General features: G+C 43.7%; 1 protein-coding gene across 7 annotated transcripts in view; it reads left to right on the forward strand.

Annotated features, from left to right (window-relative positions):
• Positions 1-15,269, forward strand: part of HECTD4 (HECT domain E3 ubiquitin protein ligase 4) — a 114,920-nt gene that overhangs the window by 18,195 nt on the left and 81,456 nt on the right. For 4 of the 7 annotated variants that reach the window (XM_084820400.1, XM_084820401.1, XM_084820404.1 and 1 more), the window contains exons 3-10: positions 5,869-5,958; positions 6,292-6,422; positions 6,980-7,088; positions 8,324-8,462; positions 10,076-10,246; positions 12,600-12,792; positions 13,273-13,434; positions 14,537-14,665. In XM_084820400.1, the coding sequence (XP_084676526.1) occupies positions 5,869-5,958; positions 6,292-6,422; positions 6,980-7,088; positions 8,324-8,462; positions 10,076-10,246; positions 12,600-12,792; positions 13,273-13,434; positions 14,537-14,665 (1,124 nt within the window). The remainder of the gene's footprint in view (positions 1-5,868; positions 5,959-6,291; positions 6,423-6,979; positions 7,089-8,323; positions 8,463-10,075; positions 10,247-12,599; positions 12,793-13,272; positions 13,435-14,536; positions 14,666-15,269) is intronic. The other 3 variants (XM_084820403.1, XM_084820405.1, XM_084820406.1) reach the window with 1 other exon arrangement.

A 15,269-nucleotide genomic window follows, 5' to 3' on the forward strand; every position in this document is an offset into this window, starting at 1 on the left:
TCTGGAGCAGATCATAAAACAATCCATCTGTAAGCCCCTTGAAAACAATGCAGTGATGACTCGAAGCCCTCATGGATTTGTCAAGAACAAATCCTGCCAGACAAATCTGACCTCATTTTTTGATCAAGTAACCTCCTTTGTGGACTGTGAGAATGCTGTGGACATAATATCCCTCGACTTCAGCAAAGCTTTCAACAAAGTGCCCCGTGATATCCTGATGAGCAAACTAGCTCAAAGTGGGCTAGATGAAACAACGATCCGGTGGATCCACAGTTGGCTACAGAATCGGACTCAAAGAGTGCTTCTCAATGGGACCTTCTCAAACTGGGCAGGGGTAACGAGTGGGGTACCGCAGGGCTCAGTCCTGAGCCCAGTGCTCCTCAACATTTTTATTAATGACTTGGAGGAGGAGGTGCAGGGAATGCTGATCAGATTTGCAAATGACAGAAAATTGGGTGGGATAGCTAATACTTTGGAAGACAGAAACAAAATTCAAAGTGATCTGGATAGACTGGAGCGCTGGGCAGAAAACAACCGAATGAAATTTAATAGGGGTAAATGCCAAGTTTTGCACCTAGGAAAAAGAAACCAAATGCACATCTACAAGATGGGGGATACATGGCTCAACAACACTACAAGCGAGAAGGATCTTGGAATTGTTGTCACAAGTGGAATATGAGCCAACACCATGATGTGGCTGCAAAAAAGGCAAATGCTCTTTTGGGCTGCATGAATAGAAGCATAGCTTCCAAATCCCAGGAAGTACTAGCTCCCCTCTACCCAGCGCTGGTTAGGCCTCATCTGGAGTACTGTGTCCAGTTCTGGGCACCGCACTTTAAGAAGGATGCAGACAAGCTGGTGAGAGTTCAGAGGAGGGCAACAAAGATGAGGAGGGGACTGGAAACAAAGCCCTCTGAAGAGCGACTGAAAGAACTGGGCATGTTTAGCCATGAGAAGAGAAGACTGAGGGGAGATATGATTGTTGTTCAGTCGTTAAGTCGTGTCTGACTCCTCGTGACCCCATGGACCATAGCACGCCAGGCCTTCCTGTCCTCCGCTCTCTCCCGGAGTGTGCTCAAGTTCATATTCATTGCATCGGTGATGCTGTCTAGCCATCTCATCCTCTGCCGTCCCCTTTCTTCTTTTGTCTTCAATCTTTCCCAGCATCAGGGTCCTTTCCAGGGAGTTTTCTCTTCGCATTAGGTGGCCAAACTATTTGAGCTTCAGCTTCAGTATCTGTCCTTCCAATGAGCACTCAGGTTTGATTTCCTTTAGGATTGACTGATTTGACCTCCTTGCAGTCCAGGGGACTCGTAAGAGCCTTCTCCAGCACCACAGTTCGAACGCATCAATTCTTCGGCGCTCAGTCTTCCTTATAGTCCAGCTCTCGCAGCTATACATTACTACTGGGAAAACCATAGCTTTGATTATATGAACCTTTGTCGGCAAGGTGATGTCTCTGCTTCTTACTATGCTGTCTAGGTGTGCCATAACTTTCCTCCCAAGGAGCAAGTGTCTTTTAATTTCATGGCTACAGTCACCGTCTGCGATGATGTTGGAGCCCAAGAAAATAACATCTGTCACTGCTTCCATTTCTTCCCCTTCTATATGCCAGGAAGTGATGGGGCCAGATGCCATGATCTGAGTTTTTTTAATGTTGAGTTTCAAACCAGCTTTTGCACTCTCCACTGTCACCCTCAACAAGAGGCTCTTTAGATCCTCTTCGCTTTCTGCCATTAGGGTGGTGTCGTCTGCGTATCTGAGGTTGTTGATAATTCTCCCGGCAATCTTAATTCCAACCTGTGATTCATCCAACCTGGCGTTTCTCATGATGTACTCTGCATATAAGTTAAATAAGCAGGGCGACAGTATACAGCCTTGTTGTACTCCTTTCCCAATTTTGAACCAATCGGTGTTCCATGTCCGGTTCTGACTGTTGCTTCTTGGCCCTCGTACAGGTTTCTCAGGAGACAGGTAAGGTGGTCTGGTAATACTTGAAAGGTTGTCGCAGAGAGGAAGGCCAGGATCTCTTCTCGATCATCTCAGAATGCAGGACACGGAATAATGGGCTCAAGTTACAGGAAGCCAGATTCTGGCTGAACATCAGGCGAAACTTCCTGACTGCTAGAGCAATATGACAATGGAACCAATTACCTAGGGAGGTGGTGGGCTCTCCCACACTGGAGGCATTCAAGATGAGGCTGGACAGCCACCTGTCAGGGATGCTCTGACTTGGATTCCTGCATTGAGCAGGGGGCTGGACTTGATGGTCTTGTAGGCCCCTTCCAACCCTACTGTTCTATAATTCTATGATTCTATATATAAAATGTACTTTCCTACGTTAGAATATAATGTGTAGTAACATAGCAATTTTTTAAATACATACTTTGAAGAATTCAAATCAATAGAACCATGGTTTCTGAAATGTTTTACCATGAACATAGCCATGCTGTTTTCTCTTGCTCTTTTCTCTCTGTGGGACTTAAGATTCTTTCTGTTGTTAATGTTGAGCAATAGTAGGTTCTTTGGATTTGGGAAATGCTGATCTGACTTACAAGAAATGTATCATGCAGCTCAGGTGCACTTTATCATGGGTGGTTACTTCTGACAGATGGTGCTATTAAAGATCTATTCCAGAAAAGGCAAGTATTGCTTGCTGGAATACAGCTATGTTATTGCCGTGGCAGGAGCCTTTGGATATTATGCTCCTTGGGTTGTGGTCAGAACTGTCATATGCTGCCACTGTTGGGATTTCTTTATGTAACTTCATTGGACAAACAAGTTTTTTCCTTCTCAAACTGAAGGTTTGTGCATCGGCACAGAGAAGATGAGATTTCCAACACTGTATATGTATGGGGTGCAGGACACGGAATAATGGGCTCAAGCGACAGGAAGCCAGATTCCAGCTGAACATCAGGAAAAACTTCCTGACTGTTAGAGCAATATGACAATGAAACCAATTATCTGGGGAGGTGGTGGGCTCTCCCACGCTGGAGGCATTCAAGATGAGGCTAGACAGCCACCTGTCAGGGATGCTTGGACTTGGATACCTGCATTGGGCAGGGGGTTAGACTTTGATGGTCTTATAGGCCCCTTCCAACCCTACTATTCTATGACTCTATGCGGTTGACAGGCCCAAGATTATGTAATATTTCCACAATTTCCTTTTTTCCTCATTTTCCCCATATATCGAAAGTTCCAAGTAGCCTGACAAAGGAAGTTCTCTTTTGGTTTAGTGTCACATTGTGCTTCCAGTTGGCTTGGGACTTTGCAAAAGCCCCAGGAAGCTGTGGCATCCTGAGAGCTGATTGAACATGGTTCATATTTGAAACAAGCACCATTAAATATCATATTCACTGCAGCAAGCAGTTCTTGGGGTACATGTTTCATTTGATGACTGTTCTCAAACTACCCATTAAAAGTGCTGGTATGCTCAACCATTTCTGACTAATCATTTTTGCAAATCAAATAAAATCCAGACCATCTTTATTTTAATCCTGTCTGCAAGCTTGTCTCACTGTATTGCCAGTATTTTCCTCATAGACCAAAGAAGGTACTCTTCTTGAAAGTTTTTCCATCATCTGTGGAAAGCACAAAGGAATCCTATTGCACAGTCTGGAGGTATGTGCATCCTGTGTGCTCTCACTGTTGCTCCTGAGCAGTTGTGTGATCTGCAGTATGTACATTTTATTTAGGTTTCCCATCTTGAATACTAGGTGTGCTTAATCCATTATTTTCACAACCGCTTCCATTTTTTTTTTAACCTGGCAAAAGCTACTTCTCACATTAGCTGCGTTAGCTTTCTGATTGGCCCAGTTCATGCATAATGACAACCCAGGGTTGATTTAGGGTACCTTGTTGATTTCACCTGGAGTTCCTAGTTTTAAATCTCCTGTGTTCCAGATTGTATCTGATAGAAAACTACTGAGGCAGATCTAAGTCAGGGGAGAGATCAGCCAGAATTCCTGATTCGTACGTCACGAGAAACAACCCATGGATGAAGCATCCCTGGGTTGTTTAGCTGCTCCTGCTCAAAGCAGAAGCAATTGGGCAGCATGCACCAGCACACTTGCTCATTCACAGTAAGTCAGAGTTTTAAAACATTCTGGGTTACTGTGATATGCAAACTGGGCTGTTTGTTGTGGACTGTGTTGTAAAGCTGAAGCAGCTTTTTTGTATGATATTTTGCTTCTAGTGCTATCTTGTTCACTAATATTGGACTTCCTTGTCTGTACTGAAAGTTGGAATATTAAAGAAAGAATTGCAAGATGAAGCTTGAATATTCAAGAAGATTACATACATCTTCTCCTATGGTGTGGATTTGCCCAAGTCTCACAATGTTTTGTCAGGTTATTATTGTTTGTTAAGTTCCTCTTCTGCCTGTTTTCTTCTTTCATCCAGTTTAGTAGAGCTGGATGGTGCCCATTTTTTGTGCCACTTAACTTTTCTTTGCGGAAGTGGTTTTTTCCCCCTTTTAATTTCATTCTACGTTGACCTTCTTAAAACTTCTGTAGATCAATGTCTGTGGGCAAAGCATCGATATTGTTGAATTATCTGAGATGACTGGCTATGGGAATGTAACCTGCACTGCATGATGCCTCATTTGTGTTATTTGCAGGGCAGCACAAATCACAGTTCTTTAAGTGTTGGTGTAAGATGTGCAGTGATCAGTCCAGAGGTGTCTGTAGGATATTCGTTATTATCATCTCCCAGAGTTCGCTGACCAGTTTAAGGTGTTGTGGTGTCTTCATCATTTCCAATTTCAAACGGTTATGACATCAGTTTGTACACTAAAAAGGAAACCTGAAAGTTAGATACTGCTAATAAAATATTCATGTGAAATATTTCTTTTAATATTAAATATGAATTCAAAGTTATTTTAATGGTCACAAATGGATTCCTTAGCCTACGCAACCACCAAAATGACAGCATATGTATTCTCCTATAAGATATGGAAATGTTTTTATATGAAAAACAATACCAAAAATGATGCCATTCTTATCTGGATGCCATATTGGAATCTGCATTTTCCAGGATGGCTCTACATCTGAAATTAGCTCTATAGTAAATATCTGCAATCCTGCAAAAGTGGACCTACTTTTCAATTTGTGGGTGTGGGGTTAGATGGTAATTATTTTCTTCATCTTAATACTTGCTTAAGAAAAAGTTAATATAATCTCTTGGCACATGTGGAAATAAGTAGGGTGATGATTTCTGCATATTTCTCTTCTTCCCATCCTATCTTAATTATCTTTGCTTATGTGATGGATCTTTACTGTATAGCATCCTACTGAAGAATAGTAAGCTGCAGAACCCATACAAATATTCTGGTAGGCTTGAGGACTGCTACTCCCAAGTAATAATAACTTAATAATAATAAATTAATAATAATAATAACTTCACTTATTTGATGCCACCTCATGATGTTTGCTTCTGCAAGCCACCTTCTTCAAATTACGTTTTCTGCAGCTTCATGATCTTGAAAAGGTTCTGCCTCAAGTTTATGTCTTTCTGGTGGGGGGGCATTCTCAGGGGGCTTCACCTGCTCTCATCTCTTCCATGCTGAAATTCTGTAATGGATTATGGAATGGCAGTGCTGGACATTCAGTTGAGTTCCTGACTGCCCTCAGTGGTGCTTCCCTATAACAAGGATGGGCAACTGGGGAGGGAGGGGGAGGCATCCAGGGGCCATTTTTGCTGGCTGCATTTGCAAAGTAAGTTGTTTTGTTCAGGAAGACATCTTGAGGCTTTTAACTAGTTAAGAATTTGCTTGCTGTTGACTTCTTAAATGCTGCTACTGCTCTCCATTGGTGCCTTCCTAAGTTTCCAAGAAGTGACTGCTACCTTGTGTTTTGGCTCTTTCCTCAGGGGATCACTGAAAACATTTGTTCACACGGTACATCTTCTACAGAAGCAAACAGATTTGGGGTCCCTGCCTGTGGCTGATGTGTTATACAGGTAGGAACGAAGATTTTGAAGGCAATCCTGTCACATGATGCTAAAGATCAAATGCTAATCTTAAACTACGTGTGTGCATGCAGCAGGATCGATACTGTTTAATGATCTAGCATGGTCCAGAAAGCTGATGGTGAACCGTTAGAAAAGCCACGTTCAGCTTTTTTCTGGAAAGCCAATTACAGTACACCAATGTTTCTCATTGTTCATGCAGAGGCCATCCGCCACCAAAAAATATTTTAACGTGAGCCATCGACCTGTACATAGCTAATTATTTCCATTTCAGAGAAGATCTTTCTTTCTTTCTATACCTTAATTTGTATCTACTCTCTAAAGGTTGCTGCTTTTGGAAGGGGGACCTGGGTCACCCTCTTGTTTGCTTGGGGGCAAGCACATGGTGTCCTGGGGTTTTGAAGACATGTTGCCAGCACCTGATGCCAACCCTGGCTCAAGCTCAGAAAATAAAGGTGAGATGCGTAATTTTAAAGGGCAAGACTTTCTTTTATATTAAAATGGCCTTGGCCTTAAAATTCCTGATGTCATATGTTACCAATATAGGTTAAAAGCCATGACCAGATCACAGCAGGGGTTGTGTGAAGGCAGCCAAAAGATGTTATTGCCATGAGAAATACAATTCCTTTGGCATGAGGGGGCATCAACCAGAGCAAACACCGATATTTTTTGTTGCTGCCGCCACCAAAATGCAACCTGTGGGAGAGCCCGCTAAGCGAATGGCCCTAGGACACCCATTTAAATTGTTAAACCATGGCCTTTTTTTGCCACCCCTGCAAATTTCAGGGGTGGGGTTCCAGCAAATGTCGTTGCCTTTCCTTAGGAATAGGAATGTGTAGACTGTCTGTTGGCATATTGGTCAAGCAGCAGTAAGTGATCTGGGTGAAACCCTGCACACTGTGCAGGCTGCTTCTGGCCATGGTAGAAAAACCATGGAGGGGTGCTGTGCCCTCTCGCCAAGTATCATGACTTTGGAAAAGGTCTCTTCCTGAACACATGCTTTCTCTTTCAGATGCAGACTTAGGACGCTGCCTTGCAGCAGATGGACTTTATCTTTATACAACAAACTCCATTGGCAGGGGAATAAGCAAATTAGGATCTGGGTTACACGGTACCTTACGGTAAGCCACAGCATCATTAAATGCCCAATTCATTTATATTATCAATTACTGTAACTGGCTTTTAAATATAGGGTAGCAAATGATTTTGAGAGTTGTGTCTAAAATAATTGGAGTCTCTCTGAGACCAGAGTATTGGGACCAGCTTGTGGATTTCAGGATGTGATTTCTACTGTTTTGAATGCTATATAGCATTTTTTGGTATCAGTTTTGCTTTGTTCCAGTTTCTTGTGGGTTTCCAGGCTTAAAACTAGTTGAAAACTGAGTAATTTATATATAATAATTTGAATTACTAATCCTGACAAGGTCAATAGATCATGCGCTCCAGAGCAGTCTTAATTCTCTTGAGTAGATAGGTTTATAGGTTGCAGCCCATCCTGAAAACATGTATTCTGAAACAGTCCTTCTGATGAGCTCAGTAGAACTATTCCAGATTAAGGATCACACAGCTCACGGGCCATGCAGCAGAATTATAATTCGCAGCCTATGCTAAATTAGACTGTTCCTGTGTTTTCATTTTGGGGGCTCTGCATTTGTGGTTTGTTTCTGAATGTCAGGCTCTCAGCTATTTCCAGTTCAAGTGTGACCACAGATTTGTGGGGCAGATACCAATCTTTATCCCTCCTATCTGTTCAGAAAAAATTCCACAAAGATCTGGATGTCCGTATTTTACTTATGCCTCTCCTTGATTATTGGTTCTTAGGGGTGGGGAGGGGTCTGTTCTTAATAAATGTATTTATTTAAATATAATAACCCACCCTTCTGCCCCTAACTCAAGGCAGCTAACTATCATCATAAAAACAATACCACACTGCTTTCCTCCTCTATGTACTGCTTTTGTTTAAGAACTAGATGCCCTCGTCATTCCTGCTCTATATGTGAATGGGACAAAGACATGCTTAAAATACATGATTGTCTCACATATCTAGTTCGGCCTCCTTATCCTCTTTGAAGCAGCAGTCTGCACTTCGTAGATTTCAGCTGGGTTCTTGGTTTTCAGTCTCCCAAGCAGATACAAGCACAGTTTGCTGCTACTTGAAACATCGTAGATGTTTCCTCTGCCCCCACTAGCCTTTAATACTTCACTGTGTGTATTTTGAAGATGGTTTGCTTATGAAGCATTTCAGAAAGGGCGAAACTCCATGAGTTCCATGATTGAAGAGAGTCAGGGTATAAATGTAATAAATAAGAGAAGGTGCATCATAATTAAAGTGTTCCCCTCCTACTTTTCCCTTCAGAGGCTTTGTGTATTGCCGAAATGAGGAGCTGGAGTCTGGCTGGGTTGCTTTTGGCAATGGCAAGCTTCTACACAGGCCTGTCTCTTTTGATAACAAACCTCACTCCCTTTTCCAGGTCATCGACCAGAATACCCTTCAGGTAAAGTAAAAACAGGAAAAGCGTCTTTTGTTTTCATACTTCATATCAGGGATGGGCAACTCGTAGCATTCCAGATGTTTTGGCCTACAGCTCCCATCATCCCTTACCGTTGGTTATGCTAGCTAGGGAATTATAGGCCAAAACACAGTGGCCCAGCCCTGCTTTATATAGTTTGAGAAAGATGATTCATTTTTCAGAGATAGTATGGTCCAGTCAGCTAAGTATTTAATATAACTGTCCTCTGGAAAGCATGTGCAGTTTTGGAAAATAAGATGAAAAGTCCCACATGTGCTTTGTCTTTTTCTGTAAAACCTCTTTATCCAGCAGCGAAAGCTTTATCACCCTTTGCCTTGAAATGTAGGAATATAACTTGGATCTTGATAAGTAGTCCAAATAAATAAATTAATATTTCAGAGATGACTCAGTAGCAGTCTCTCTTTGAAGGATAGGAATCCAATATTTAGCGTGTCTGTGGATCAGCAAAATATGGCATCCTGGTTGTATCTGTGACTGATGGCCCCAATCCTAAGACTCGCTGCATCAGCAAACAAGTGGCTAGCATGCGGTATATCAGTTGCCGTGCCTGCACAATGCCTTGGACCAAGACAGTATGCCAGAGGTGGAGAGGAGGTGTTGGAGGCATTTTTGCAAGCTGATGTGCTAATCAGGCATTTAGGGTGGGGGGGGATCAATGATTCCCAAGGGTTGGGGGACCTCTGCTTGTTTTTCTGGTATCCTATTTGGATTGCTCTTGAACCTTTCTTAGAAGTTTTCTCTCAAGAGGTAGCAATTATTCTGATCAGAGTGAGCAAGGCACTTTTGGAAAGCATGTAAATATTGTTTTAATGTGTTAGTAGAGTAATTATTCTATTTCACTGCTGGTGTAAATGTTGTGGTTCATGTCAGTCTTTCAAATGGGGACTGTGCTTATGATGCATGGAACCACCTTGTACCCAATCAAATTATTGGCCTATCTGGTCCTGTACTGACTGCTCTGGCTGGCAGCAGCTCTAGGAAATAGGAAGCTGCCTTATACAGAGTCATGCCATTGGTCCATCTAGCTCAGTATTCAGGCAGCAGCTGTCCAGGGTTTCAGACAGGAGTCTTTCCCAGCCTTACCTGGTGATGCTGTAGATTGAACTCGAAACTTTCTGTATGCAAAGCAAGTGCTCTCCCTCTGAGTCTAGGCCCTTCTCTGTTTCAAGGAAGTAGAGTAAGTTAAATAGATGGGGGGATTTGGTGGGGGGTTGACGGATATATTTTTATACATTGTTAGCATCTCAGCATGCTTGATTGGCAAGCATGAGTTTGGAAATCGTGAGCGCTTTTGTTTTGTAATTATTTCAGCAAGCCATGTGATCAAAGCAAGATCTGTTTTCAATTCTTTTCTTTTTAAAAAAAATATCCACATCTATATGGGAAGGCATGTTGCTGTTCACATCCGTACAACACATAAACATTGATCTTAATTGCAAGAATTAAACCAGTGACTCAGCTAGCCTTCTGCAAAACCACTCAGTGTGTTGTGCTACCTCCAGAATCAGTGTTCAAAATGTGAGCTGGTAAAACTTTTTTCTCTCTCCCTGCCCCTTTGCCTCTGTGTCATGCCACAGGTATGTCAGCTTCTCCCAATGCCAGCAGATCACTTTCCAGTAGGCAGCACTATGACCACTGTACATCTTTCTTCAGACGGGACCTACTTTTACTGGATCTGGTCTCCTGCAAGCTTGAATGAAAAAACGCCAAAGGGACACTCCGTCTTCATGGATGTCTTTGAGCTCACGGTGAGTGCTGTTCCCAAGAGAGAGAACTGGGCTCATGCCCACTACTTATAGCTACCTTTTGTCATTTATTATGGAGCAGTGTCAATTTGCAAAATATTTTCCCATCCATGCCTTGTAGCCATTGCCACTCCTGGACAGGGATAATTTTGACTCAGTAATCCTTATTCTGGTAACCTCCCAGTTGGATTGCTGCAATGTGTTTTATGTTGAAGATGGTTCAGAAGCTCCCTTTAGTACTGAATACCAAGGCCAGAATTTTGACGAGCACTGCTCGTTTTACCCACATCATGCCAGTTTTAAAGGTGCCACTGGCTACCAGTGTGCTTCCAAGCCCAATTTAAGATGCTGGTACTTTTCCTTCAAAGCCCTGCATGGCTTAGGAACCAATACCTGAAGTTGTAGGTCCCGTATCAACCGTCAGTTCTTTAAGATCATCTGCCAAAGCTCTACTCCATGTGCCTCTTCCATCTGAGGTGAGGTGGACATTAACCAAGGAGAGGGCTTTTATGACGCTGGTGCCACAGCTGTGGAATGAAGGCCCTTCCCAAAGAGGCTTGCCTGACACCCATGTCCTTCATGCACCAGGCAGAAACATTTCTAGTTACCCAGGCATTTTGTTCTTGTTGGTCAAACGCCGTATTACTTTGTTTTAAGGCTTTATCTGCCGCTCTTACTTTGGTTGATGTGTTTTATATTGTATTGCGCAATTTTGACTTTGTACGTGCACTGAACTAATATGACTCATTTAATGTGAAGATGGGCAGTATAAAACTCTTGTTGGTTATGATGATGATAATTGTAGCAGGCTCATAGTTCACGGAGGTCAACTCTACTGCAGCTCTATAAATTACAAGCCTTGAATTTACTTACTTAGGAAGATTTATTTCCTGTTCCAATCCATTGTCTTAGGGTACATTTCTCCTCACCTCTTTTTATTATATAGCACCTAGAGTTAGCTGCTTTTAAAACTGATGAACTCAAGGGGTCTTGCCCACTAGCTTGCAGTCTAAAGGACATGACACTTAGAGGGAAGGGGAAATGGGAAGAACAGGGGGAAAGCTCAGTACAAAGAAATCAGCAATGCAAGAAAATCAGTCTGGGAAAACTGAGAAAAAAGGGAAGATGTAAGAAGACTTCTACTTTCTTCTTACAACAACCCAGAGAAGGAGGCAACACTTAAAGTGACCCAAGAAGGTCCCGCTCAGTAAAGATTTAAACTTGAGTTTTCCATGTCGTGCTCCCATACAAGCCTCCCTCATTAATGAGATCTGCCCAAGAGGCTCTGCTGAGGATTCCACACCCATGTGAGGCCCTGTCTGCCAGTGCCTGAAGCAGAGCCTTCTCTGTTGTGGCCCAGCCATTGTAGTGTGTGCTGCTGTCAGGAGCGCCCTTGCTGCCTTCTGAAATCCTCAAGTAGCCAGAATCAACACACAGACAATAGGGCTCTTTTCCAAGGCTTCATTTCCATTCAACCTAATGACGCTTACAGATGCTAATTGCATGAGCCTAATGAGGGAAACTTAAGAGAGCTGCCTACCAGAAGTTTCTAGCCTTAGTGAATCAGTTGATCTCCGTTTGGAGGGCAGAGCCGGGAAAACTCTGAATTTAAGGGGTAGGAGGCGAAAGTCCACCCCTTTCCCGTGGGGCATCAGGGCGCAGCTGTTGACGTCGCGCCAAGCGGGCTGAGTGCCTCCTCTCGGCACCCTCCATCTCCCACTTGTCCCTTCGCTGGTGCCTAGTGCTCCGAAGCTTCAATTGTCCCTCCCCCTGCCTGCCAGGGTCACTACTACTCTCATGAATGTGAGCAGGGAGGGACTCTCCCTCCGGCGGCACCTCTGAACAGCGCGTGGGTTCCTCTCCCACGGTTTCTATCTCTTGCTCAGAATCAGAACTGCTTTGGGGCTCTATGGGCTCTGATCCAACCCTGACAGCTACCTAGGGAGGTTCCTCTGGCTACATCTCTTATAAACTTTACAAACTTAGCTAAAGCCCTTCCTTTTTCAGCAAACTTTTTCAGCAAATTATTCTTCAGGTTGTTAAATTGGCTGCTGCAGGTTGCTGCTCAGTCTTCTCAATCTGCATCTATGTGCTTCTGAATTGTCGTTTTAATCTTTTCTTTGTCATGTGTGTGTTTTTTTCAAAAGTCAAAAGCTGACATCCTTCACCCTGCATCATGCTCCAAAGTATACCTAGCTGGCAGGATTGGGGGCGGGGGGCAGCCTGTGTCATAATATAGATCTAATGCTTTCACCCTTCAACCCTGTGTTTTGGGAGTAGGTATGATTTGAGGTGCAAGTTTATTCCCCCCTCCCCAATGGTTAAAGCTCTGTGTTATCTTGGTTCACTGGACTAGATGGAAAATGGCGTCTGTGTAGCCAATCCCCTCCAGGAGCGCATTATACTAATGAGAAAAGAGGGGGACTCGGCCAAGAGTATTAACGAGATGCTTCTGAGCAGGCTTTCAAGATACAGAGCCTCTCCCTCAGCAACCTTGGCTGCGTTGACTGGCTCCACCATCTCCAACACACTGAAAGAAGACCAGGCAGGTGAGGAGAGAGTTTGTTGCACAATGATTTTGCACCTTTGTCTGCTTTGATATGCAGAGTCCAGGACTTACAGCCTGGCCTCTATCACTTTATGGAGCAAAACACATCAGGACCATCTCTTGCACAGTCTTCTCCATTGAAAGAGCAGAATCCCATAGTTTCAGAGAGTCTGAAGGGCATGATTTTGGTGGATTGTGCACCCCTTGTCAAAACCCTGCATCAGCCTTTCCCTACTTGGTGCCCTCCAGATGTATTGGGCTAAAACTCCCAGAACTGTACAGCTGGCATAGTTGGCTGGAGGGAAGGTTCTGGAAGCAGCAGTCAGAACACATCTGAAACTGGCTGTAGGCTTCTTTTGGGGGCTTGAATCTCACTTGACCACCTGCCCAGATTTTTATCTCAAATCTTGTTCCATTTCACTTTCTTTTTCATGGCAAAAGCGTTTCTCTGCTTCTCACAACTTTCGTCCGGTCTTTTCAGCTGCGAACACTAGTTGTGGCCTGCCTCTCAAAATGCTGCGGAAGACTCCGATATATACGTGCGGGACATACCTGGTGATGTTAGTCCCACCTCCAGGGGGCTCCGGCAGCTCTGCCACACGGTCACTCTTCGGTGGAACAAGCGGTTTGTCATCCTTGAAAAGTAAGTCCCCCCCAGCCTGCCTTCTATTCTCACCAGGCTGGATTTAGGGAAAATGGCCAAGTTGCTTGTGGAAGGAGCTACTCCTTGCCGTTCTGCTCAGTTCCTAGCTAAGTCCTCATTCATCATCCACTGCTTTTTGGGGGTGCAAATTGTTACTTTACTCCATCTGCCTTCCTCGAGGGAGGGGCTTCCTCCTAGTTTATTTCCCAGTGGTTTACTGGCTTGATCTTGGGCCAGCCAAGTTTGAGCCTGAAAACCTGTTTTCAGCGCAGGGTGAGGGGCCAAACGACATGAGGTGGGCAGCCAACCATTTTTCTTTACATGACAAGGAGTGGTGTTCCTTCCATCCATTTTCGCCTTGCCCCTGTCCTGTGCTGGAAGTGAGATTGGGTTTTTTGGGGATATGGGTGGGATGGGGGATGGCTTGATTCAATAGAGTGTATGGGGGGGAGAGGGGTGGGTTTCATTCCTGTCACTCACATGCTCCTTGTCATGTAAAGAATGCATACACACACACACACACACACACACACACACAGAGCTTTACATGTGAATGGGGCAGACGTATGAATAAAATACATGAGGCTGGCAGTATCTCATTTGTCCCGTGCTTCAGAGCACACTGTGGTGATGCTGCCACTAGACAGCATGTCTGTGTAGCATCCATTACATATACAGGCTCTGTCCTGTTGGCTCCTAGTCCACAGCAGGTGGGGAAGGTTAGGGATGGGAAACAAGGAGACATGTGGAGCAAGAGAAACATTTATTAAAAATACAAAGTGGAAAAAATACAAAATAAAGGTGGAAGTGCCTAAGAGCATGTGTGGAGGGCCTTTCAATCACTGTTCAGTAACCATAGTCAGCCACACTCTTCCACCCCACCCCACGCATGCATGCGCGCGCACGCACACACACACACGCACACGCACACACGGAGTCTGGGAACAGGTAGATAGCAAAAGGTGTGACTTCCACTTAAGTTTGAGCATCAGCATCCCTTACCATAGGAATTAAGCACTGCCCACGTGTAATGGTTAAACTCTGCCTGTGTATAATACACAGTTCTGGAGAAAAATGTGAGCTTTCCAAGGATTGATTGCAGGCTCTTTGTTTAAAGTTCTAGCTTCAAGCTTGGTGTACAACATATCAGACGGGCAGTTTACAAGCCGAGCAGACCTCATTGATGCTGCCGGGAGCTCTTTTGGACGCGGTGCTCTTGTTCCTGGTCTAGGTAAGGAGCACATAAGCATTTTAGATGCAACTTGCTAATGACAATAATGGCATCAAATGGATTATAGATTTCTCCAACCAGAAACCTACTTGCTTTAAGCAATTAACCAGGTAAGATGCAGCCTTTTAAAAGAAGTGCTGGAAATAACCTGCCAAAGGAAGAGCAGGCCAATACAATTTGAAAGGAGAGGAGATTGACTGCAAATACTTACAGATAGTTTGGACAATTATAGAGTATATAATTGTTGATAATAATTATAGAATTACTTGAAGCTGTGTATTCATTCTAAATCTTAGCTGGGCGAAGATGGCAGTGGTTGAGCCATTGGCAGTGTGATGGTGGGGAGTGGGATGCTTCGGTTGTTTTCATTAACTTTAGAGAGGGTGATGAGGGTGGGTGTCTCAGGCATTCCATTCCTTGCTTTCTTGTCACCAGTGATAGTGATATGTTACCTATAAGTCTATTTGTGAGTTAAACACCAACTTTGGATATGTTGCGATGATTGTAGAGAGGCAAATGGGGCATCAAATTAAAGTATGCAGATCTGCAGAAAAATTACAATTTCTTTGGCTTGTCCCCCAAATCAGATAAAATTGCAAACAAG

The sequence above is a fragment of the Heloderma suspectum genome, chromosome 13, assembly GCF_057233095.1.
Source record: "Heloderma suspectum isolate Gila_16-S chromosome 13, 16-S_ref, whole genome shotgun sequence".
NCBI classification, from domain to species: domain Eukaryota; kingdom Metazoa; phylum Chordata; class Lepidosauria; order Squamata; family Helodermatidae; genus Heloderma; species Heloderma suspectum.